Raw genomic sequence first — 25,701 nt, forward strand, 5'->3', positions numbered from 1 at the left:
CCTGAGCTACTGGGATTACAGACACGTGCCATCATATCCAGGAGTACTGTTGCTTTTGGGTTTGGGATTTTGTTGCAGGAGAGTCAGGTTCGTTTAAAGGCAGACAAAAAGGGGGACTTCTCCTGTCCTTGGCCAGTCTGCATGTTTCCATTCTTAGCATGGACAGCAGCAGGCATTTAGAGGAGTAAAGCACTATGGTCTGCTGCTTCTGAGCCTCTCATGGCGTCAGGGAATATGCATCGTTCAAATAGAAGTCCTGGGAAGTCATCCTGAAGGTCAGACAGAGCCAATTCCAAGTCTTTATTTGCCAAGACAAAGGACTTTGAGGGTTCCCAATTCTTGAGTCACCCACACTAGTGAGAAATGATTTGCACTCCTTGCTACTGGGCTCCTTAGTTCTCAAAACTTAACTTTTATTACTTTTTTTAAAAGAAAATGGAGCCAGGCACCATGGCATACACCTGTAAACCCAATGACTTGGAAGGTTAAGGCAAAATGCTTGTAAATTCGAGGCCAGCCTAAGCAACTTAGCAAGGCCTTGTCCCAAAATTAAAAAATGAAGACCTGAAGATGGAGCTCAGAAGTAAAGCACCCTTGGGTTCAATCCCCAGTACCAAAATAAGTAGAGAAATATATAAAAATGAAAGAAAATGGAATTAATAATGAATAGTAACAGCTGTTTGAAATGTTTTCAAGCATAAGTGTCCTAAACTTGGCTTTTGCATTCAATCTGAGTCCTATGCCTGGTGAATACTCCTTGACTGAATCTTCCCAATAGCCCTGTGAAGGGGGCACTTTCATTTCCAGTTTACAATTGAGGAAACTGAAGTTTAGGAGGATGAGGGATTTTGGCCAGGATCACACAATTAAGAAGAGGAAACTGGAGTTTGAATTTAGCTGAGTCTGGCTTTAGAGCCTGTGCTACCCATTGACCTATTCTGCCTGTAACTATCTAGGTTTGCTTCAGACCTTGAAGGCCATTCCTCTTTAAGGAAACTTAGATATGAACCTCAACCACTATAGGCAGAATGAGGCCTGGGGAATAAGGAAAGCCTACCCAGCCCCATTCAGCAACTTGGGGCTCTGCTGGTCTGATTGTGGGTATGAAGCCCTCAGGGGCAGTGTGCTTGGTATTAATTTCTCTCCTCACTACAGAACAGTTAAGGCAGTAGGGTGGGACTGGGTAAAAAGGAGGATTGTGAGGGCCCCTTGTTCCCTAGCACTGGTTTCCATGATCCACCCTTTCTGACCACCTGCTAATCCCCAAACAGCCCTTACAGATAAAATGGAATTTGTGGTTCACTGTGAGTCTTAGACTCTAGATGCCTTTCTTGTAGATACTTCAGAGAATGTTTAGTCAGCTCTAAATAGCATTAGGAAAAAGGAAGGCGTAGATTTTGAGTCACCTCCTGCCTCTTAAGAATTTGGGCTGCCCATTGTTAGGCTTCCTTTGTGTATGCATGATGAACACCCCCTTCCTGGGACTTCTGATAGAGCCAGGATTTATTGCTGAGACACAGATTTTTTTGTTGTTGTTGTTCCAGATAAGTCACTGTGATGCAAAGCACATCCGAGGGCTGGTTGCCTCAAAGCCCACCTTAGCCACGATGAGTGTCCGCTTCTCGGCAACCTCAATGAAGGTAAGCTTAACCTATTTCCTACCTGGGCACTGTCTACAGGGCAAGGTCTTGGCTGTGGTCCCCACCACTGAAGACAGGTACCAACAAGGCCACATCCATTAGAACCCAGAGGTTAGACTTTCCCCGGCACCTCCCAGCACTTGATAATCCCTGAGACCCTAGCCTACATCTTCACCAAAGATCAATATTGTTAACAAGGGCTGGGGTTGTGTGGTGGCAGAGTGCTTACCTTGCACGGATGAGGCACTGGATTTGGTCCTCAGCACCACATGAAAATAAATAAATAAAATAAAGGTATTGTGTCCATCTACAACTAAAAAAAATTTTAAAAAAATATTGTTAACAAGACATTTTAAGGAACTTGGTTTTTTCCTCCAAAAAAGAATTTTAAAAGACCACTGTTTTCTAGTGAACAAACTGTGAAGTTATACAGGTGACAAGACCTTTGTTAATTAGATTAATATAACTGTTCCTCAAAGCCTAATGAGGCCTGGCTTAGCATTTATTTGTATCTTATCCTCCATGGACTTGAAGTAGAAGGTGAGGTTGCAGAAGTGCTGGAACCAATTGAAAATGTAGGAGGTTTCTTTTACCTTTTCATGGCTTGCATCTTAGTAATGTTAAAATCTTTCCCTGAGTATAGAAAAAGCATAAGGTGGCTAATTTTATGACTAAGGGCATCTGATTAAGATTTGGATTTGGTAAAAATTCTTTCTCTTAAGGCTGCTGACTGCAAAGAGGAAACTGGAGAGAACAAGAGCATTGGGCCACCTTGTCCCTCTTCAAGGCATTCCTTGCTGCCTGGATGAAGGAACCTGGGGTGATCCTTACAAGAGGAGAGGTCTTTATAAACCTCAAAAATAAAGCCAAGAGCCAGGCCCAGTAGCACATGCCTGAGATCCCAGTTACTCTAAAGGCTGAGGCAGGAGGATTCCAAGTTTGTGAGGCCAACCTGGGAAACTTAGTGAGATCCTGTCTTAAAAAACATCTAAGTAGTCTAGCACGTTCCTAGCATGCATAAGAGCCTGAGTTCTCAGGTACCATGGTAAAAATATTTTTAAAAGGTCAAACCAAGGAGGTCTGCCTCTCTCCCCTGGTGGTCCCAATGCTCTCTGCTGCTACTCTTGACTTAGCATTGATTTTGTCCCTGTGAAGTAATGGTTAAAAAGACCTGCTCGCCACAGTGGAGACCACTCTGAAAGCACAGTTGCCTAGCAACATTGTGAGTTTGGACCTTCAGCCTCTGAGAGTTAGCCAGAAAAGGCATCACCGAGTGGAAGAGGCCCCTGGGGGCTTGAGCAACCTTCGCTCCCGTGGCAGAGGAACATATTTCAATCTGCCGTTAGTTGCTAAACCTTTCAGTTATTTCACAATCGCTTAAAGACACATGCATCAAAGCCCTGTTTAAATGCAAGCTCACTTCCACATGCTAAATATGCTCCAGTCCTTCCTTTAATTTTGCAGCGATAGTGTTCTAGTTAGTGTTGCGTGAGGGCCTGAGCATAGTGCTTAACAGATGTTCTTATTCAGGAAGTCCTCGTTCCCGAAGCCTCAGAATTTGATGAGTGGGAGCCAGAAGGCACAACACTTGAAGGCCCTGTGACTGCTGTCATCCCCACATGGCAGGCGTTGACCACTCTCGACCTGAGCCACAACAGCATCTCTGAGATCGACGAGTCTGTGGTATGCTTGCAGCAGCCAGTGTCATGGGCCTCTCTGGCCTAACCAAAGCCTCAGGTTGGGTTGACTTTTCTGGAAAGACCACAGAAAACCTGTAACCAGGTCCCTATGCCTTCCCCATAATTTTTATGTTAAATTTCAAAATAAAAATCTTTATAATTGGTAAGGTAATACTTAGAACCAAACAAAGCATATTAATTGCACATACGTTTGTTATTTCTAGAACCACAGTAAGTGATGACACACTTCTGAGTAGGCACAAAAATCACTCCCTGTGTTACAGATGTGCCCATGTAAAGATGACATCCAGATGGTGTTAGGGCAATGGGCATATGATTCTGTCTACACTTCTCAGCGGGGAGGAGAGCGGGGTTAGAAGAAATGTAGGCTCCTTCCTCTGTCTGGGACATTACAATTTGTCGTTTTTCTAAACCAAATGTTCTGTAAAGCATTGGCTATTGTTCAGCTCTGGAGTCCCTGTATGCCTTGGATGTGCTACTGTGTGGGCAACAAGAGGTGTCACATCATTGGCCCTGCAGGGACAGCCTGCTGGAAGTCTGTGGTCAGAAGGAAGAGTCCCAGGTTGCCCAGCCACCATGTGCAGGGTCTGTAGGATCCAGCCTCCTCCTAGAATAACATTGGTTCTTCTTTTGTTTTGTAAGAAACTGATCCCAAAGATTGAGTTCTTGGACCTGAGTCACAATGGAGTGCTGGTCGTGGACAACCTGCAGGTAATGTCTGTGGAGATAATTGCTGCCTATACAGCTTCCCCCAAGGTCCTGACCTCCTGGGAGGTCAGGGGGTGGGTATTGCCACCTTCCCTTGAAGGATCCTATGATAATGCTGGAGTGATTGTTGTCCTTGTTCCAAAGAATTATAAATGATGAATAAATACAAGCCAAGTGTGATAGAGATGGTGAACCTCCATCCTGAAGACAGGCAGGCTTATTTTCAGTTCTCATCCCTAACCTGCCTGCTAGGGCTGTTTCTGGGCTGTGGCACATGTGTAGGAGAAAAGAGGCTTCCCTTCCTAAAAACTGTCAGAGCAGACAGATGGAACTGCCTGTATAACTAGTTCTGATGGAAGGGCATCTATCTGTCGTGTCTCTGTGGAGGCTTAAACTCAGCCACTGCCCTGTTCTCAATGCCGCTGCAGCACCTGTACAACCTCGTGCACCTTGACCTGTCCTACAACAAGCTGTCCTCCTTGGAAGGCGTCCACACCAAGCTGGGGAATATCAAGACCCTGAACCTGGCAGGCAACCTCCTAGAGAGTCTGAGTGGCCTGCACAAGCTGTACTCCCTGGTCAACCTGGACCTCAGTGACAATAGGATTGAGCAGGTGAGCCACATCCCAAGGAGCTCTCTCTGGGCTCTGGGATTGCCAGGCTTTGGTGTTGATCACTTAAAGAAAATCATTAAAATTCCTTTCATTTAAAAGAGGCCATCCAATGTGTTGTCCTGTTGCTGAAGTGTTAGAAGGAACCAAAGGGAATAGCCAAAGGGAAATGCACTCATGCCTTGCAGATGGAAGAGGTCAGGAGCATAGGCAGCCTCCCATGTCTGGAGCACGTGGCCCTGCTGAATAATCCTCTGAGCATCATCCCTGACTACCGGACCAAGGTGCTCGCTCAGTTTGGAGAGCGGGCTTCTGAGGTAAGCCCCACCACCACCACCCGCCTGTGCCACCAGTGGATCCCAAAGAGATGGGTAGGATGGAGTCCAGGTTCACATGGGCAGACTGAGGCAGGGTTGTCCATTGTTCTGCCCTCACTTGCTTCAGAAGCTCACCTGAGAGCCTCTCATTTGGGAAATCTGCTGCACCCCTCTCCCATGGGGCATGTCAGGGAGCTTCTTGCCACATCTGTCTAGAGCTTCAGGCCAGGAGGGCTCACCGAGAACACATAGGCTCAGACTCAAAGTATGGAGAAACTGTTTTCAGCTTTTAAAAAAAAAAAAAAAAAAAAGCATTGCTAGCTGGGCATGGAGGCACATTCCTGTAATCCCAGCAGTTCAGGAGGCTGAGGCAGAATGATCACAAGTTAAAGCAGTTTAGTGAAGCCTTAAGCAACTTAGCAAGACCCTGTCTCTAAATAAAATGTGAAAAAGAGCTGGAGATGTGGCTTAGTGGTTAAGAGCCCCGTGGGTTCAATCCCTAGTACCAAAATAATAATAATAATAATAATAATTATTATTATTATTATTATTTGTTAATTCTAGACAAGGAATAGAAAAAAGATACTTAAAATAATCATGTTTCCTGGAAAACTTCTGGCCACACTGCCTGACTGTTAAGTCCAAGGGTTTGTCCATTTTTGCTAGTGTAGCCCAACCCAATGCCTGCTGCCTGCTGGCTCTGGTTCTCCAACTACCACCACCACCACCACCACCACCACCATGCTGACCAAATAGGTCCTTCATCAGGCTCATTCCTCTCCCTCAGCCTCAAGCAACCCTGCCCCCATTCTCTCACCAGTCCTTGGAACCTCTGTCTTCCCCAAACCCCAAGTCAGAAAGTACTTGGGAGGCTATTTACATCCCACTCTGCCCCTTTTCTGCCCCAAGTGCTGCCTTTCCACACTATCCCCAAGATAGTCTTCACAAGATGCCATCTCCTCCCCAGAGGAGTCCAGAGTCCAGACCTGGAGTCATAGTGTCTGCTCCTGTCCAGGCCCTTGGGACCTTCCCTCATTTGGCCACACTGCGTGCCTGCACGCTCGCTCGCTCCTTCTGCTCTCATGCCTTTAGCCTCCCCATTCCCCTAACCAGAAGGTGCTCCCCTTGCTCTTTGACCAGCTCAGCTCCATCTGTAAATGAGGGCTTAGTGCATGTTACCTCCTTGCCCTCAATACCAGCCACCCAAGAGGCTACTGCCTCTCCTTGGAGAGGGACACCCAGAAACAGATGAGGCAGTGTGGGACTCCATAGGCCCCTCCAAATTGCTCCCATGTCATTTCTGTGGGTGGTGAAGAGCCCACTTCCCATAAGGCTGAGCCTCCCTCAGCCTCCAGTGTCCTCATAGGGCCTGGCCTACAATGGATGCTCATGCCCACTCCCAAGCAGGGGCTTACCATTGTCTTCCAACCACACATGCCTATCCGCATGCTGAGAACCACTTTGTGGACTCTAGGTCTGTCTGGATGACACGGCAACCACAGAGAAGGAGCTGGACACTGTGGAAGTACTAAAAGCAATTCAGAAAGCCAAGGATGTCAAGTCCAAACTGAATAACCCAGAGAAGAAGGTGGGCATTTATATGGAAGGTGGAGGGGTAGTGGTGAAGAACCAATCAAGGAGGAGCTGATTTCTGGGATTGCTCAGGGCCACCAAGTCCTGGCTGCACTGCTCCCAGGCTGCATGACTTCGGGAAGGCCACACCCTCAAGGTCCTTATGTGTGAGACAGGATGGTGATGGTGCCTGCCCCTCAAGTTACTGTGAGGCTACTTTCATCACCTTATTGTGAGAACCATTGAGCTCCTCCTTCCTCTCTGACCTTGTCAGTCTGTTCTTCCTGTGCTTTATCATCTCTCCCCGGCTGACTCAAGCGCTTCTTCCCAGGTTGGTGAGGATTCTCGGCTCTTAGCTGCCCCCTGCGTTGGACCCAGTGGCTCTCCTCCCACCACGGCTCCCACCTCTGCCTCCCTGCCCCAGCCCATCCTCTCCAACCAAGGTAATCACATATGGATCTTGCTCCTAGCAGAGCTGCACAGCCCCTGCCTGGGCCCCCTGGCTGGGCTGGGGTTGGGGGAGAGATGCTGGCACCTGCTTCCTTCAGGATTGGGCACAGGGAGGGTGGTGCCGTCTGCAGGCTGGCTCCTCAGGTGGCACGCAGTAGGTGCGCCCGGCCTGATTTCAGTTCTGTCGTTTGCTTAGTGAGGATCCCTGATGCTCTGACACCTGCTTCCAGTTCCTCTAGGAGACCACAGGGTGTCTAATAGAGCAGACTCGGGGCTATTGGCTCACGAGGACTCGTTCCCCTTGGCAGCTGGGCAGGTCAGCTGCTCATTATGGGAAGCCAAGCCTTGTTACGTTACTGAGTCTGGAGCCCTGATCCCCATTTGGGGAACTTCCTTTTATCCTTACCTCATGTCTGAGGCTCTCAGGGCGTGGCTCAGCCCCAAAACACTGCTTTTGTGGGATCAAGATGGGCTGTCTGTGTCCCTGTGGACCCATGGAAGACCCATCCCTTTCATCTGCCCACTGTCTTAGCGTTTTCAAAGGGCTTTCACCTCTGAACCCAGGCATCCTCGGAGATGAGTGAGTGAAGCAGGTCCCATGAGCGTGTCTGCTGGCCCGGCCCCAACAGAAGAGGGGCGGGTGTGCCGTCCCAAGTGGAGCTGAGGCTTGGGACACGCAGGAAAGAACGCCGCCCACCCGGGCTCCTGGAGACGCAGAACTTGGTGTGAGGCCTTGGGAAACCAGTTTGACCCTATTTCAAGAGCCAGAAACACATTCCCACCCCTTGACCTGGCAACCCCGCTGGAGGGGATCTTCTCTTAGAGAGGGATCAGATGCTGGGGAGGGGTGTGAAGTGCTCCCTGCTGGCAACACATGGGCTGTGACATGCACACCAAAGAGGGGCGGGGAGAGGCATCTGTGGCACAGAACCCTCTGCAGCAGTCCCATCAGGGAGAGAAGACTGGCCGCAAGGAGGGAGACACTTACTAACATTAAGGCAAAAGCCCAACGCAGAGCAGCACACTGAGGTTACCACCATGCCGTGCGGAAGAGAATTGATAAAAATGGAGCGGTGGGGCTAGGTGCCGGAGCATTTGCCTGTTTGCTTTGGTCAATCTCTTGACAAATTTTTTGGTTGTATTTTTTTATGTAAAAAGAAAAGAGGGTATGGATCCCTGTGAGGAAGCTTCCCTATCACTGCCATCTGCATGGAAGTCAAGCCCCTCTTTGGGGTCCCACAGCACTGGCGACCCTATAGAGGAAGTGCGTAACTGTAGGCTTCTCAGGGACAGGGAGATGCGTCTGGTCCCAAGGCCAAGGACATGGCTGGCCAGTCTTAGTCAGCAACTGTTGAATCAGTGAATCAATAAGCGATTATGGAGAACAGCAAGTGGAGAATAAGCTGGTAAAGAGCAGGCCCCGGGCGGGCAGTGGGGAGGGGTGTCTCCCCCAAGGCTGCAACTACAGGCAGCGCCCCATTCCCACCCTGCAGTGATGAGCCTCTGCAGCAGCCTAGGTCCAGCCTTATTTCCCCCTTTCTCTCACCCTGGGGCACTCTGCAGAGTGGCTTCTGTAGTCTGTCCCCACTTCCCAGTCACTGGATGTTGAGACATTGTCTCAGATTGCACCTCTCATAAATAAAACTGCAGTGGATGTCTTTGTGTGCACATCTCTTTCCTTTGGGTGAGAAATGACAAGGTCAAACCCCTGCCTGAGGTCTCTCCTGATGTCCCCTATCCCATCTGCTGAGTGGCCCTTTCTCACCACTTGTTTGTACAGGCCACAGTCCAGGAAGGAAGTGGACAGACTGTCCCTGTCCACGTTTCCTCATGTCCAAACAGGGATTGGGGAGTTAGTGGCAAGAAAATGTTGCTTTTTTCCTCACAAATGTAGAGGCATCCACATTCGTGTGTGTTCAGCCATGTGTTACTGGAGCTAGCCCGGATGGGCAGGGATTTCTCCTATGTGAGAGCAGCTTTGCTAAGTGGCACCTAATGCTCCCAGCCTGTCCCGTAGTGGGAGCATACTTGCAAATTAACTGGGCATTCCCAGGCCAGTGTGAACAGGGCACTGTCCAGAAAACACAGGCCTCTGGTTATTGCAGGAGCTATAGATGGCTGTTGGAGCCACAGAGGATTGTGACTGATAAGGGCCGATGTGCAAAATGTCGGAGTTGATTCTCCAGCCAGGTCCAGGGCTGAGAGAAGCTGTGTAGAGAGGTGGTTAGGAGCAGGCAGCTGAGTTCAGGCTCCAACTTCCTGGCTGTGTGATCTCAAGCTACCTGTGTAGCCTCTCTGAAGCTGTTTTCTCGACCATAAACTGGATACACCTTACTTCATCGATTCTAAGATGCACACGTTTCCACCCTGCGACTTCTCTGAAATTGAGATGCGTCTTTCAGTCAGTGGCGTCCCCTAGTTGCTGTCAGCCAGCTGGTGTTCGTGATGGAGTCATGGGAAAACCTTCCGTGGACACCTGCTAAGACCAAGATGGCACCGTTTCCACGCATCTTAGATTTGATGAAATGTGGTAAATAATGAGAGGCACGCATGAGCTGATGCTGGGGAAGCGCTTAGCACTGCTTTTGGCTCAACAAAAGTGGTCAGTAAACACTCTCCCCTTTCTACATCCTTAGTTGGGGATTTAGGCCACCGCCCTTGAGGAACAAGGAGCCACTTGGGGAGATGAACTCTATGCCCAGGGTAGAATGGTTCAGGGACATTTGTAGGTTTGAGCAGAGGTAGCATCTGAGGTGACTCGAAGGATGAATAGGATTTGAATGGGTCAGCAGGAGAGGGTGGACTCTAGGGGAGGGTGACAGCATAGGCAAAGCCCAGGGGAGATCCTGGGGAGGGGGTTGCTTCATGCATGGCTGTGTGCTTGCTGTCCTCCTGCCTTGCAGAGCCCCTGCTGCTTCGCTTTATGAGGGTGTCTGGGCTTGGGTTGTCTTCCTGCCCGGCCCTGGGACAAAGGACCTGGGCCATGTGAGTTGTCCTGTCGGACAGCAGCCAAGCCAGACAGATCTCATGCCCTGTGGGGCTCATAGTCATTTCCTTGGGCTGTGGTGACTAGTGGCAAAGCTGGAGTGTGGAGGCAAGCCCAGGCTCCTCTAGACTCTAGCTGTAGTTCAGAACATGTTGAAACACCAGTCTGCAAACTGGAAGTAATGGGTCCAAATACTCCTGAAACAGCCTCAGTAGGATTTGAAAACCCCATGCCTTACCAGGGTGCATGAGGTCATGCTGCTGTCCCTGGGAGGTGGCCCTGGGGTATTCAGTGGGGCCTGTGGGTGCAGGCTCAAATTGTTCTCAGCAGCCCAGGGGGAATCTGGAGCCTCCCAGTGAGGCATCCTGTGCTTTGAGGATTTGCTAGCCTGCAGATGTCAGATCAGGAGCTGGGGTCGTGGCTAGTCATTTCCTGGGATGGTGCTTTAGGAGTGAACACATTTAAGGCTCTTGATGGACGTAGTACCAAACTGTTCTCCTGACGGAGGGGTCAGCTCCAACTCCAGTGCCTGTCTGTACCCAGTTAGGCCAGGGCCAGGCTGTACAGTGAGTCTGACCTTTGCCAAAGATACAAACCGGTCTGCTTCAACTTGCCTTTCTTTGTGTGCCAGAGAGGATAAGCATCTTTTTTCACATGTTATATCTGTTGTCAATTCTATGGAATGTCACTCTGTGTTCTTTGTAGTCTCTTAATGGGATTTCTACCCTCTACCACTTTTGTAATCTGTAAGAACTCTTATAGATTAAAGATATCAAGCTTTGTTATATATTGCAAGTACTTTTTCTCTTTGCATTTGATTTTGTTTTCTTGGTTTTTAAGATTCATCCACAGAGGTTTGATTTTTTTTTTTTTTAATGTAGTCTCAGTTTCTTCCTCTGCATGTGTGCTCAGAAAACTTCTCCCTGCCTGAGATTAGAGAAGCAGTCATTGGTTCTTTCTTGAGCTGTTTGAGGATTTTAGCTTTGCCATTTTCTTCTATTACCCATACGATGGTTTGGGGGTCTGGCTAGCCCCCGGCTATGCTGGTAGCCCAAGGCCCAGCCCCTTTGTTGAACAGCTGCTCTCCCTGCCCACCCATCCGCCCACCCCATCTCTGCAGGGATCATGTTCGTGCAGGAGGAGGCCCTGGCCAGCAGCCTCTCATCTACTGACAGTCTGACTCCCGAGGACCGGCCCATTGCTGGGGGCTGCTCTGATTCCTTGGAGTCCATCCCTGCAGGACAGGTAATGCCCTCTGCCTACTCCTGAAGACTGTTCCGTCTGCGAGCCAACTCTATTGCTTGAGGTAGTCCAGTTGGCAGTGGCCTGGCTGGAGCACAGCCCATGCTGCCAAGCTTCATGCTCTGTGCCTAGCCCTGTACAGTCTTTCTCTTGGACATGTCTCTAGTTGAGTCCTCTTAATTAACACAATGGTTAAGCCTGTGTTCAACTTCTTCCTCCCCTCCTCTCCATCCTACGTGTGTGTGTGTGTGTGTGTGTGTGTGTGTGTGTGTGTGTGTGTGATGCCCCTCCCTACCATCTCTCTGAGAACAGGGAGTGCTCTGTCATTGGGCCAAGGGGCGGGGGTGAGCCCTGAGCCTGCATGCAGACTGCCTTGAAGAAGACAGTGTAGAGGCAGAACTTCTCCCCAGCTACCTAGTACCCTGGGACCATTCTGCCCCTTCTCAACATTGTCATTCTGGTAGTTTGAGACAGTGTGACTGTAGTGTCTCCTCTGTGGCTACTGGTCAAGCTTTTCTTGGATGTATCCCAAGAAAAGAAAGGAGGCAAGTAAGAGGGGCTTATACTGCTGTGTCTTGGTGCCTGGGCCTCTCTCCAGCCCCATCTCTCTGCACAGCACAGGGTAATGGCCCTACAATGCCAGGATGGTTTGCAGAGTCTTTGTCTAGCCCCAGAACTCCCTGCTCAGGGTCACACAGCAGTAGGTTCCAAAGCCCTAGATCTTGAACACTATGCAGAAAGTTTTGGGAGCCCTTTCTAGGACCCGCCTCAGCCCTACTCATGGTGTGCATTGCTGGTCACAGACTGGATTGGTAGACTGTGCAACTGGGTTCTTGGGTGACATGAGGAGCCCTTGGATATCAGAACCCCTGAGAGTGTGACTCAGGCTATGGCCCTGGGCTGGGAATGTGGGCTGGGTTCAGACCGACAGGGGTGGGAATCCCAACCCTGCCATGTACTGGCAGGATTACCTAGTGAATGTGGGTGGATTGGGGATGGTGAGGTGCAAAGACAGCAGAGTATCCATCTCAGTGTCCAGCACCCAGGACATGTCAGGGAATAGCTGAAGATAGGGGGATGATTGTATTTCCTTCTCTATTAGGCAGCTCCGGATGACCCAAGGGACGTGCCAGGAGCTGTTGGTGGTGCAAGGTAAGGAAGAAGTCAAGAAGGCATCTGGGCTTGTCTATGCCCTTCTGCCCACTCTCAGCTGTAGGCCAGAGGTCACCAGTTAGATTCTGTTACTAATCTGTTCACAGAAGTCCTGCAGAACTATTTATTTCTTTAAATAAACAGGTGAGATGGACTTGGGTCTGTTTTCCCTAAACTTCACCTGATTCACGTTATCTTGTACCAGGTGGTGGCACATCAAGTCCAGTTCAGTGAATGGCCTTTTTTGTATAGTCCAGGAACTGAAAATGATAATTATATTCTTTTTTGGGGGGGGGCGGGGGGGGTACCAGGGATTGAACCCAAGGAGTGCATTACTACTGAGCTACACTCCCATTCGTTTTTATATTTAGAGACAGGGTTGCTGAGACTGGCTTTGAACTTGTGATCCTCCTTCCTCAGCCTCCCGAGCCGCGGGGATTATGGGCACCCACCACTTTCCCTGGCTGTTAGTTACATTCTTAAAGAGCTGTTTAAACAAGAAGATGAGTTGGTAGGGGTAGCCTACAAAACCTAAAACATTAACTCTCTGATTCTTCATAGTAGAGTGCCAATTCTAGTTATATATGCAAGGTCTGAATGGTCTGGCAGAGCTAGCATTTAAACTGCCTCAACCCACCTTCCCCACCTGTGGAGGCCACTGGGAGTCACTGAAGGGAGCTAGTTATCAACAAGTGAAGTACTCATTGCCTCAGGGCTCACAGAAGCAAGCCTTGGAATGACTGAGAAATCTGTGTAGCACTTCTCTTGTGGGAACCAGTGTGGTCTGAACAAAGCTGTCCTGGATGGTGTGGTCTGAGTCTTTGGAAGCCTGTATTCATCAGCTGTGTCCCCAGCCTTGCAGCGTTAACACCTCAGCTCCTCCCTATGCCCTTGTTCTAGGAACAGCTCAGATGTGTAGAAGACTCTGGAGACCCATGGGTGGGTTCCCCAGGGCCAAGGGTACTCAACAGGCTCTGAGATGGGGGGGGGGGGGTATCCCAGACCCTCATGTCACTGATCCAGCCTCTCCCCACACAGCCCAGAGCACGCAGAGCCGGAGGTGCAGGTGGTGCCTGGGTCTGGCCAGATCATCTTCTTGCCCTTCACTTGCATCGGCTACACCGCCACTAACCAGGACTTCATCCAGCGCCTGAGCACGCTGATCCGCCAGGCCATCGAGCGGCAGCTGCCTGCCTGGATTGAGGCTGCCAACCAGCGTGAGGAGGCCCAGGGCAACCAGGGGGATGAGGACGAGGATGAGGATGAGGAAGATGTTGCCGAGAACCGCTACTTTGAAATGGGACCCCCAGATGCAGAGGAAGAGGAGGAGGGAGGCCAAGCAGAAGAGGAGGAGGAGGAGGAAGATGAAGAAGATGAGGAAGCTGAGGAGGAGCGCCTGGCCCTGGAGTGGGCCCTGGGCGCAGATGAGGACTTCCTACTGGAGCACATCCGCATCCTCAAGGTGCTGTGGTGCTTCCTGATCCACGTGCAGGGTAGCATCCGCCAGTTCGCCGCCTGCCTCGTGCTCACTGACTTTGGCATCGCCGTCTTTGAGATTCCACACCAGGAGTCGCGGGGCAGCAGCCAGCACATCCTTTCATCCCTGCGCTTCGTCTTCTGTTTTCCACATGGAGACCTCACCGAGTTCGGCTTCCTCATGCCGGAGCTGTGTCTGGTGCTCAAGGTGCGGCACAGCGAGAACACGCTCTTCATCATCTCGGATGCCGCGAACCTGCATGAGTTCCACGCCGACCTGCGTTCCTGCTTCGCCCCACAGCACATGGCCATGCTGTGCAGCCCTGTCCTCTATGGCAGCCACACTAGCCTGCAGGAGTTCCTGCGCCAGCTACTCACCTTCTACAAGGTGGCTGGTGGCTGCCAGGAGCGCAGTCAGGGCTGCTTCCCCGTCTACCTGGTCTACAGTGACAAGCGCATGGTACAGACGGCTGCGGGGGACTACTCCGGCAACATCGAGTGGGCCAGCTGCACACTCTGCTCGGCTGTTCGCCGCTCTTGCTGTGCACCTTCCGAGGCTGTCAAATCTGCTGCCATTCCTTATTGGCTGCTACTCACACCCCAGCACCTCAACGTCATCAAAGCTGACTTCAATCCCATGCCCAACCGTGGCACCCACAATTGCCGCAACCGCAACAGCTTCAAGCTCAGCCGCGTGCCGCTCTCCACAGTGCTGCTGGACCCCACCCGCAGCTGCACCCAGCCACGGGGCGCCTTTGCCGACGGCCATGTGCTTGAGCTACTTGTTGGCTACCGCTTTGTCACTGCCATCTTTGTGCTACCCCATGAGAAATTCCACTTCTTGCGTATCTACAACCAGCTGCGGGCCTCCCTGCAGGACCTGAAAACTGTGGTCATCGCCAAGACTCCTGCAACTGGGGCCAGGTCTCAGGTCCCCCTTGTGGATGGCCAGCCTGCTGAGGGTAGGGCCAGGTAAGACCACGGGGCCCAAGGGCATGGGACTGGCATGTGTGATCTCTGGGCATCTGCGTTTTGTGAGCAGGCCATTGTCCTGCCCCTTGGCGTCTCCCCAGCTCCTGGCCACCCTAGCCTTAACCTTAACTCCCTCTGGCTTGGCACCTGGCTCCTCCTTATCTTCAGAGCTTTAGAAGATGCTTAGGAAAGCTGTCTGTTTGTGAAAATGTGTGGATCCAGGCACCTGCCACCCTTGTAGGGGAGGTTGAGGGAGCTGCCCCCCACCTTACTTGCCCAGTGGGAGTTGTCACTTTGACCTGGCCCTGTCCACTCTGTCCCCATGAGCCAAAGCATGGCCTCTAGGCATGACTTGCTTCCCCACCCCTAGGGATCACATCTCTGTGGCTGACTCTGGATCTGGGACTGCTTCAGGCCCCTCCCATCCCTGAACTAGCTCCTAGGCTCTCCCTGTTGATGACCAAAAAGCCCCTCTTGGGAAGGACTGGGTTGCCTGCCCTCCGAGAAGAATCTCAGGTGCAAAAGTAACAGGTCAAGTATCAGAGCTGGCTGTGTCATCTCTGTCAAGGCCCCTTTGAAAACCAAAGTACTGACTGGGAAGTCTGAGGTTGGCAGTCTGTCCTTCTATCCTTGCTCTCCTCCCCCTTTCCCTGCTCCTGTCCCACAGAGCAATGGGGATTTTGCGCCTCATGTTGCTGGCTTTCCTGGGCTTCCCCTACCTGGGGAAGAAAGCCCTTCATTTGATGGCCCTCCTGTCCCCTAACCTCCCTTTTCTTCCCTCCTGATAGCAGAGACCCACTTTTGCATGGGATTTCCCTTCTCTCTCCAACCCAAACCCCAGATGACAACTCCTAAAGGGCTTTCCGCCTCTTCCAGACTGGATCTGGTGTTCCTATCATGTCAGCTGAAGACAGCATCCTGTGCTATATGGCCATCTTCTCCTTTCCCCTCCCCTGGGTGTAGCTTCAATGGTGGACACCATGTCTTTACTTCCCTGTCATCCCCAAGCCTGCTGGCACTGGCCCATAGGGGACCACATGCAGAAACCATACCCTTTAGCAGATGCATCTTTGCTCCAGGACAGCAGGAGGGCAGCCCCAAGGCTTCCTGGGGTATTTCCTGGCTAAATGCAGGATCATAGCCCCAAGGGTCTCAGCAGTTGGACTGTGTCAAGTGGAGAGGATAACCTCTAAAACATTTTCCTTCCAAAGGGGTGTGACTTCCCAGCCTCTGTGAGCTCTAAGGTTCTGTGCATTATTTGGTCCTGTGTCTGGACCAGACCAGTTGACAGCCCGGTATGGCCAAGTGCAATGGTGGCTGGGTGGGCTAAGAGCATGGGCCACCAAAGTACACCCCAAAGGCAAACTGAGGAGCAGTTTGAGCCTTTGGTTCTCACTTCTAAATGCACCCACTCAACCCAGGACCCAGCCCTGGGCAGGCACTCTGGACCCTAGAGTGGCATTTCTGAAACCTTTGATACTTTCTCAAAGAGATTTCACCTGGGGTGACTTGTTCTGCTCCCATCTGCCACTCAAAAGAAAGGGCCTGGGTATTTTCCCTCTGTTGTTTTGTCCTCCCATAAGGAATCTGGTAATAAAATCTCCTAAGTGACCCCAGTGGTGATATATGGTATACAAGTGGCCCTCACACATTTGAAGTTGTGCATAGATGTCAATTTCCCTGGTTCCACATATTAATATGGCATTTCTTGGGGGGGATTGGGAGATGCAGCAATGACCAGCATCCCCAGGAGGGACCAGCAGAGGCTCCAGCCCCGGCCCCAGCTCCAGCTCCGATGGAGGTCCCAGCTCCAGTCCCAGCAGCAGCCTCAGCTCCAGGCCTACCAGAGGCTCCAGCAGAGGCTCCAGCTCCAGCCCCAGCTCCGGCCCTAGCTCCAGCCCCAGCCCCAGCCCCAGTGGAATCTCCTCCAACTCTGCCTCCGGCTCCGGCTCCAGCTCCAGCTCCAGCTCCGGCTCCGGCTCCGGCTCCGGCTCCGGCTCCGGCTCCAGCTCCAGCTCTAGCTCCAGCTCCAGCAGAGGCCTCAGCTCTATCTTTGGTGCCAGAAAAGGGCTCAGTAGAGACCCCGGCTCCAGCTCCAGCCCCAGCAGAGGCCCTGGCACAAGCTGAGGTCCCTGCCCAGTATCCAACCGAGCACCTGATCCAATCCACTTCAGAGGAGAATCAGATTCCCTCGCACTTGCCTGTCTGCCCGTCACTCCGGCACATTGCCAGCCTACAGGGGAGCGCCATCATTGAGCTCTTCCACAGCAGCATCGCTGAGGTAGTGGCCCATGCACGGGTCCTCCAGCTGATGATTGTGCAGAGAGGTGTGGGCTCCACTGTGGTACCAGTCAGTCCTAAGGGTGAGGCAGGGGTCGCCTTTGGCCCTCAGATTTCTCTGGTATCATGTAGTCCTCGGCTTCAGCTGCTCACAGGTTCCAGGGGTCAGGAGGTCCCGAGCTACCTTCCTCTGGCCAACTGCCCTTTGTGCTACCTCCCCTCTGCAGTCCCTGGCCCAGCAAACCCTCTTCCCATCTTGTACTCCCGATTCCTCTGCTCTGAGTTATAGACACATTGATGAGATAAGCTTCCTGCCTTTTTCTGTCTGAAGCCATGGGCATGCCCCCGGGGTGTGCAGGCCACCTTGGTAGTGGGGATGACAAAAATAGCAGTGGGGTGTCCTGCCAGGGATCTGTGGTCTAGGAGGTAGAAAGGTGCATGCTCCCACCCCACCCTGCTCTCCTCCAGACCCACACCACTCTGTGTCCAGGTTGAAAATGAAGAGCTGAGACACCTCCTGTGGTCATCAGTGGTGTTCTACCAGACCCCAGGGCTGGAAGTGACTGCCTGTGTGCTGCTGTCCACCAAGGCTGTGTACTTCGTGCTACATGATGGCCTCCGTCGTTACTTCTCAGAGCCACTGCAAGGTAGGTACCCAGACCTGCTGGTTGTTAGGAGTTCGAAGCATATGTTCGGAGCAGGCTGAGAGGCCAGCTGTGTGGCCTTAGGCAGCAGCACCTTGACTGATCTGGGCTTAGTTTCTCATTTGAGGAAGCGATGACAGCAGCACTTTCCTCCTAAGCCATCACGAGGACCTAAGACCAGATGTGGATATGCCATGCCAGGGCCCAGAAAGTGCTTGGGAACTGGCTGAGAGAGGCAGGAAGTGGGGATTGGGCAGCCTCTGCCCCTTGGGACCTCAGTGGGAACCTTGGCCAGCGAGCCAGCAAGGTGAGGTTCAGACCCCAGACCTAGCTGCAAATGAGGATTTGCATGCCAGAGGTGGTGTAGACCCTTGCCAGGCAATCCATTCCTGCTGGACGTGCTGCCCGTGTGCCCCCTGCACTTGCTGCCACAGCCACCAACCCCCTCCATACCTTCCTCTCCATAGATTTCTGGCATCAGAAAAACACTGACTACAACAACAGCCCCTTCCACATCTCCCAGTGCTTTGTGCTTAAACTCAGCGACCTGCAGTCAGTCAACGTTGGCCTTTTTGACCAGTACTTCCGTCTGACCGGTAAGCGACCCACTGTGCTTTTGTCCCATTTTAGATGAAGGATAGTGTCACCATTGGGCTTCCACCTTCCGTCTGTGGGTGCATTATCGTAGACAGCGTTATCTCTCTGCTTACAAGCCAGCTAACCAGGCGGGAGGAAGCAGCTCCAGGAACTGCTGAGATTGCAGGACTCATGCCCCAGGGAGGTGGGAGGGTGGGGTGTGCAGCGAGCGCCAGCCCGGACACAAGCAGAGCGGGCCCTGGGCTCAGGCAGGATGTGTCTGACTCATACTTCCTGAAGAGAGAAAACTAAGCTCTTTCCCTCATGCCTCTCTGTATCCCCTTCCAGAAAAATGTCTCAGCCCTTCCTGCCTGATAAATGGCTGCCTCCCCAGGTCCCATGATGCTTTCCTTAGGTTCCCCACAGCCTTGGCTTTCTGGGATAGAGACCTGGCAGGTGAAGTGGCTTGTGGCCCTGACCAGCCCCATCTTGTGTAGGCTCCTCCCCGACACAGGTGGTCACGTGTTTGACGCGGGACAGCTACCTGACGCACTGCTTCCTGCAGCACCTCATGTTGGTGCTGTCCTCTCTGGAGCGCACACCTTCACCAGAGCCTGTTGACAAGGACTTCTACTCGGAGTTTGGGAACAAGACTACAGGTACCCTGTCCAGCGCAGCTTGTAGACCTGTCCCAGGGTGGACATCAAAAGCCCTAGAGTGCCTCCCAGTACCCCAGAGTCCTCCCTGCCTCTCTCATTTTTCTCGTCCCTCTTAGCTGGCCAGGTTTTTCTGTGGGGCATTGCCACTGCAGAGCTTCCATCCCAGATATCCCTCAATCCCTTTGGTGTCAGCCCTGGGCTGCTGGCTTGGGGCACCCTTGCCTGCCTGTCTCACACAGGGTCTCTGGCTGGCTTGGGGCCCCTGGTGCTTTTAGCTCCTCCACAGGTCAGTTCAGGCCATAGCCTTGGTGACATATTTCTCTACAGGGAAAATGGAGAACTACGAGCTGATCCACTCAAGTCGCGTCAAGTTTACCTACCCCAGTGAGGAGGAGGTTGGGGACCTCACATACACTGTGGCCCAGAAGACGGCTGACCCAGAGAAGGCCCCAGGCCTCAGCATCCTGCTGTATATACAGGCCTTCCAGGTGGGCACGCCACCACCTGGGCGCTGCAGGGGCCCGCTGCGCCCCAAGACACTTCTTCTTACCAGTGCCGAGATCTTTCTCCTAGATGAAGACTATGTCCACTACCCACTGCCTGAGTTTGCCAAAGAGCCACCCCAGAGGGACAGGTACCGGCTAGACGATGGCCGTCGTGTCCGGGACCTGGACCGTGTGCTCATGGGTTACCAGCCCTACCCGCAGGCCCTCACTCTCGTCTTTGATGATGTGCAAGGCCATGACCTTATGGGCAGCGTCACCCTGGACCATTTTGGGGAGATGCCAGGTAGCCCTGCCAGGGCTGGCCAGGGTCGTGAGGTCCAGTGGCAGGTGTTTGTCCCCAGTGCCGAGAGCAGAGAGAAGCTCATCTCATTGTTGGCCCGCCAATGGGAAGCCCTGTGTGGCCGGGAGCTTCCCGTTGAGCTCACTGGCTAGCCCAGGCTGCACCCAGCCTTGTACCTGCCCTGTCCAGCCTGGTGCCTGCTCCAGGCAGGGAAGCAGGCTTTCTTTGTTCTTTTAAAAATGTTCTTTCCCCTACCTTTTGGTACCTTAATTTGACTGTCCCCACAGAGAATGTGGACAGGTGTTCAGTCAGTTCTTTCTGATGCTGGGAGCAAGAAAGCCAGGCCCCTCAAGGTGTCTGTGTACCTTCAGCCTCCCGTGGTGCCTCGCCTGCCCTGGAGTGGTGTGGTCGGGCGCCTCAGCGTCTTGTCTGTTACTGTGGTGCCGTTGCTAACCTGTGGCGCTGTGGATCTGATGGGCCCTCCGCGTCCTTCCCCAAAGTGTCAAGTCCAGTCCTATGTTGTTGCTGCTGCTGTCGTTGTGGGCATTTTGCTGCTAATTGTGAAGCTGGCAGCAGAGTGCACATGAGAAGCCCCCTCCCCGGGCAGTTTTTCAAAGTGGAGGCCTCCCCTTGTCCAGACAAGTAGGGGAGCCTTCTGGGGGAAGGAGTCCCCCAGGCCTTGGGGCTGAGAGGGGTGGGGGCAGGGGACCTAAAGCTGCCAGCACCAAGTGTGATTCCTGTTGCCTATTTTCTCTATTCCAATAAAGCAGAGTTTGACACAGTCTGGGTCTTTTGGGTTAAGTATCACTGGGGCCCCAGTGAGGTCACCCAGAGCGCGGTCGGCATGGGAGAGGGTGCTCTGGAGATTTGGGTGGATAAGATCTGGGGGAAGGAGAATAGAGTAGGCCTCCAGGGGCCAGAAATGTGTTAGAGACAGGAGAGCTATGAGGGGGACCTCTCGGGACACAGCCATGTTGGACTGTGGCTAAACCAGAATCCCAGGGCAAATGAGAAGAATCCACAACATTCCCCAGGGCACCCGAATTACAGCAGCCCAATGTGAAGGTAAGACCCAGAGTCCATGATTACTGGTATGTGTGGGTCTATTCTCACCATCACCCTTGGAGGTGAACCCAGGTGATGGCAGTGGAGAGCAAGGTCACCTGCCTGTCACTGTGTTCCTGTCAGAGAGTTGGAGGTTGCCTTAGGGAGCCCTGCTAGGTAGGACCTGAAATTTTTTGAGAGCTAAACCCTGTGCCCTACCCTTCCTCTGCCCCAATCCTGCCACCAGTGATGGTCCCTTGCTCCTCACTAACCTCTTACCTAGCCCGGTCAGGAGCCTCAAGCCCTGGGACCACTGGGATTATGGAGAGGTAATGGAGGAAGGTAGAGTGTGGCCCATCTGGCTATAAGGCCTGCTCTTATCCCCCTTTTCCCCTTGACGCCAACAGAGTAGGGATCCTGGCCTGGGTTTGTGGGGGTAGGTAAAGGGTGGAAGTAGTCACCCAGGGAAGGATCTCCCTACCCTCAGTGCCCCCCAAGCCAAACTCAAAGGCTAGCCTCGTGGCCCTCCAAGCTAGGAGGAGGAGGGCAAGTCACCAGTTCCCCATCCAGGTCTTTACCAAAGGCCTTTAAAAATGGCAACCTGGTTCTGTGGTCATCTCTTGCCTCTTCATCTCCATAACACCCTCTAAAATCGGAGTAGTGACAACCCAAAGCAGAGATTACCACACCCAGTGCTGAATAGGGGTCCCCACCATGGGTCACTAAAGATAAATCTGAAAGAGATAAGCTGAGCTACCCTGGATGAGCTAGCTACCTGGCCCCTCTTAGCTTCAGTTTCCCTACCAGTGACAGGGCAAATAACAATAACCACCCACATTCATTGATTCATGCCGCACACCTGTCCCCAGGTGGCATGGCTTATTTACACCTTCCCATCGCCCTCCCTGATCTCCCAAAGCCGACATTCTGGGAGGGTGATAAATAAGCCATGCCAGCTGGGGACCATTTCGAGAGGAGGTGGAATCGGGTGTAAGGCCGCCCCATCAGCGGGCTCGGGGAAGCCCTCCAAGCCATGTTAAAAGGAAAAACCTGGGCCAAGTGTAGCTCAGCGGTACACACGAGGTCTGGGTTCAATCCCAGCAACACACACGTGGAAAAAACCTTAGGTAAATTAAATTTAGCCGTTTATTTGAACAAATAAAACAATTCTTGAATTGGACAGCTTTCAGAACCACAACAGGTTCTAACTCCTGCCAACTCTGAGGCAGCATTTACAGAAAACAGAAGTGAGGTATAGAGCCAGGAGCGGTGGCACACGCCTATAACCCCAGTGGCTCGGGAGGCTGAGGCAATTCAATGAGACCCTGTCTCTAAATAAAATATTAAAAAGGGCTGGGGATGTGGTTCAGTGGTTAGGCACCCTTGGGTTCAATCCCCAGTACAAAAAAAAAAAAAAAAAAGGGTATAGAGACAATTATTTTTTAATTTATTTTTTAGTTGTAGGTGGACACAATACCTTTATTTTTATGTGGTGCTGAGGATCAAACACAGTGCCTCACGCATGCTACGTGAGCGTCCTACTTCTGAGCCATGACCCCAGCTCCTAGAGACTATTTAAATAGTTACAGCTGAACTGGGTAATTAAACTGGGTAACTAAAGCCATCTGAACTCCATCTTGATCTGGTCTGGTCTGGTGGGTCTCAAGCAGGAGCTCCACCCAAACCAGTGGCTATCTACACATTTTAGCACCTTTGACCTGAGACTGCACCTATGGTAAAGGACCAGCATGTGACCATCAGCGTGGTAACTGGAGCAGAGTGAATGGGGGACGGCAGATGCAGCAGGAAGCAGGAAAGGCCCGATGGGCACTGAGTGGGGGTCAGTTGTGAGTGTGGTGAGGGGAGAGCATGGAGGGTTTAGGGTCAGGAGTGGTGCAGGCTGGACCGTCAGGACTGGCTGGTGGAGTGGCTGAGACTGTTGGGATGAGGATTTGCGAGGCCACCCCATGGCATCTGTGCCACCCGTGGGATGGTGCCTGGCAGGGAGTCCCAGTCTGGCAGTTGGAAGGGTCAAGGCAGGGGCAGACGCAGTTCCCTACCCCTCAGCAACCAGAATCCCAGAGACTAAATAAAAAGTGCTAGGCTGGCCAGATGAGTGGGTGTCATTACATTTGCATTTGAATTTGCTTCAGAATCTGATAGAGCCTAAGCCCATGGTTAAAGGTGGGTTTGGGCTTCCAGGCCAAGAGGGTCTTGCGCCCAGAATCTGTGAACAGGTTCCAGGCTGTTCATGCCGGGGTCAGTGGCCCGCGCCTTCCTTTCCGCCTGCTGGCTGCTGATACGTAAGAGGAAATCCTGGAGGGTTCCTGTGGGGGACTGCATTTAAGAACACGGCCCGCCCCATCCCGCCTGCCCACCCCTTGGAGCTCATTCCCTTGCTGTGACTTCTGTCCTGGACGGTGTGCTTGCCAGCCACCGCCAGTCATGGCGGAGCCCCGGGGTCTCCTCTTGCTCTGTGTCCTGGTCTCCTGCCTGGCAAACTCCAGCTTCATCAGGGGCCAGAAGGTGAGTGTGAGCCAGTTTGCAGGGGCTCATGGTATCCAGACCCTGCCAGCCAGCAGTGGGATGGTGGGGCATGGGCTGGGGTATAGACACAACCGGTTCTTGGCTGGCCTGTGTAAGCCCAGGTAGCCAGGCCCATATGCCTACTTAGTGTCACCTGGGGTGCAGGGGTACATTAGCCTGCCCTCTGTGCCTGACTAGCCAGCCATTTGTGGGCAGCTGTCCTAGCCTGTGAGTGAGGGGAGGCAGAGCCAAACCCATCTGCCTTCCCTCCCCACCCATACTGAGGCCCAAATTTCTGTGTGGCCATCACCTGGGGATGGGAGATGTGATCATTGCTGACCCCTGTGGGACCCGCAGACTGAGAGACTCATGGAACATGTGTGTGTGTGTGTGTGTGTGACTGTCCAGCTCTAAGACTGCCCGGGGACAGAAGCTCTGGGTAAATGCAGCCAATGAGAATGTTTTCAAGCTTCCAAGTTGCCACCAGTCTGTCCTGGGCATAACCCCTCACGTCCTCACAACCTCTGGGCAGAGCGTCCTCTTGTGCTCCTAGATGGATGTTGGACACCAAGGCCCGCGGATGACAGAGATGGACCATTCCCACTCTGGAGTCCTGCTCCACCTCATACCTGCTGTTTGCCGTCTGGGCATGCTGGTGTGAGCTCCAGCGTGGCTCCTCTGGTCCATGAGGCCAATCACGGCCCCAATGTCTATCCATAGATTCCCCCCAGGGCCCATGCTAGGGACACAGCTCCTGCTCAGGCTTCAGGAGGAGCCTCATACCCTGGGTATGGAGATAGGGTCCCCTGCCTGGGATCTGCTGCCAGGTGAGGGGACTTCCCTTACGAAGCCAACTCCCACTTGTTTCTTGGAGTAGCTGTCACTGTCCCTGTGGCATCAAGAGGCAGGCTGGGGTTGAGAAAGGAGAAGGCTTGCCCACGACCCACCTTCAGGTAGCGCTACCCAGCACAGGGACCCACATGACAGAAGTCAGTGAGAGGTCTTAGATTGGAGTTTATTCCTTGTTGGAGACCTGTAGCTCTGAGAACCTCTAAATCTGCTATTTGGGGACTGGGACTCGGCCAGACTGGGCCAGGAAACAGGGTTCAGGGTCCACTGTCACCAGCAGGTTCTGTCTCTTTTTTTTTTTTGGACCAGGGATTGAACCCAGGGGCTTAACCACTGAGTAACACGTTCTCCCAAATTTGCATAGGCCCTTGCTAATTTGCTGAGTTTGGCTTTGAACTCGCAATTCTTCTTCCTCAGCCTCCCAAGCTGCTGGGATTACAAGCATGCACCACTATGCCTGGTCTTGTGTTCAGAGCCAGGCCAGGAATAGTTCAGGCAGATGCAAGGCTAAGAAAGTAAGAGTGGTAGTGGAAAAGCCAAGGGTTCCAGGGCTGTGCTGAATTCTGCTGGCAAGTTCCTGCCCGTCCCCTGCCTCAGTTTCCCCATGTGTACCATGCAAAGGAATCTCACAGGATGCCATCTCCTCATATTCCAGGAGATGGTGACCAAGTCAGTGAGATGTCTTGGATTGGGGTTTGTTCCTTGTCAGAGATCTATAGCTCTGAGCATCCCTAAGTATGCAATTTGGGGATAGGGGCTCAGCCAGCCTGTGCTGGAAAAGAGGGCTCAGGGCTCTTGCAAATGGAGATGTGGCAATGGGGGCCTTATTTCATAGCCACTCAGGCTGCCTGGCTCCATGTGTAGAATGAGACCCACTATAACTATTAGAAACGGAGGGTCTGAGGGGAATGGACATCCCCTGGGTCACATGGCCAGTAAGAGGTAGCAGCAGGACAAGTTCCAACAGCAGCAGAAACGGGGAAGGCTTCCTGCGGAAGCAGTCTTAGCAACCTAGCAGTCTTCTGCCTCCTTGGTGTTGGGCATGAGCCTGTGGCCTTAAGCCAGGGTTCACAGGGAGAGGAGCATTGGCCAGGACCCAGCTCTGTCCCTCCCTGCTTGGATCTAGGGTTGGGGGAAGCAGTATGGGGGCCGCTCCCTCTCTGAAGGGATTTGGGTTCTGGGATGTCAGCCCCAGCCCAGTCCCAGCTTGGGAAATTTCTTCCACCTTTTCACCACAGGGCTTAAAATGTCCTGTCTCCTGAGCTTCCCCCAAAAGTGTCTCTGTGGGAAGCAGACATTGCCAACTCAGCTCCAGCTGGGCATGTGGGGGGGCGGGGAGGCAGCGCTCTGGCTACGTTGGGTCCCCAAAGTGCCCCAGAAAGAAGGGAGTCTGATTCAGCACCCAGGCTATGGTCCAGCCTCACTCCACCCACCAGGACTAGTGGCAGATCGTGAGGCTCCAGCTGTTGATGCTGTTTACAGGCAACTGGGCAGACGCTTGGCCCTGAGCG

General features: G+C 52.6%; 2 protein-coding genes across 6 annotated transcripts in view; both read left to right on the top strand.

The window, feature by feature from the left end:
* The window catches only part of Nisch (nischarin), a 36,047-nt gene extending 15,515 nt beyond the window's left edge, over positions 1-20,532 (top strand). Inside the window, exons 7-21 of one of the 4 annotated variants that reach the window (XM_026388539.2) lie at positions 1,545-1,640; positions 3,171-3,323; positions 3,983-4,051; positions 4,477-4,662; positions 4,848-4,976; positions 6,451-6,564; positions 6,880-6,991; positions 11,105-11,229; positions 12,329-12,378; positions 13,417-14,826; positions 16,552-17,107; positions 17,597-17,753; positions 18,218-18,346; positions 18,824-18,985; positions 19,313-20,532. In XM_026388539.2, coding sequence (XP_026244324.1) covers positions 1,545-1,640; positions 3,171-3,323; positions 3,983-4,051; positions 4,477-4,662; positions 4,848-4,976; positions 6,451-6,564; positions 6,880-6,991; positions 11,105-11,229; positions 12,329-12,378; positions 13,417-14,826; positions 16,552-17,107; positions 17,597-17,753; positions 18,218-18,346; positions 18,824-18,985; positions 19,313-19,923 — 4,059 coding nt within the window. In that variant the 3' untranslated portion in view covers positions 19,924-20,532. Of the gene's footprint in view, positions 1-1,544; positions 1,641-3,170; positions 3,324-3,982; positions 4,052-4,476; positions 4,663-4,847; positions 4,977-6,450; positions 6,565-6,879; positions 6,992-7,562; positions 8,657-11,104; positions 11,230-12,328; positions 12,379-13,416; positions 14,827-16,551; positions 17,108-17,574; positions 17,754-18,217; positions 18,347-18,823; positions 18,986-19,312 lie in introns of those variants that run through there. The other 3 variants (XM_026388540.2, XM_026388541.2, XM_026388542.2) reach the window with 3 other exon arrangements.
* A 2,675-nt stretch (positions 20,533-23,207) lies between these two features.
* Positions 23,208-25,701, top strand: part of Stab1 (stabilin 1) — a 28,801-nt gene continuing 26,307 nt past the window's right edge. For both annotated transcript variants that reach the window (XM_026388568.2, XM_077796199.1), the window contains exon 1: positions 23,208-23,341. In XM_026388568.2, coding sequence (XP_026244353.1) covers positions 23,261-23,341 — 81 coding nt within the window. In that variant the 5' untranslated portion in view covers positions 23,208-23,260. The remainder of the gene's footprint in view (positions 23,342-25,701) is intronic.

Source organism: Urocitellus parryii, chromosome 3 (genome assembly GCF_045843805.1).
Source record: "Urocitellus parryii isolate mUroPar1 chromosome 3, mUroPar1.hap1, whole genome shotgun sequence".
Taxonomy (NCBI): domain Eukaryota; kingdom Metazoa; phylum Chordata; class Mammalia; order Rodentia; family Sciuridae; genus Urocitellus; species Urocitellus parryii.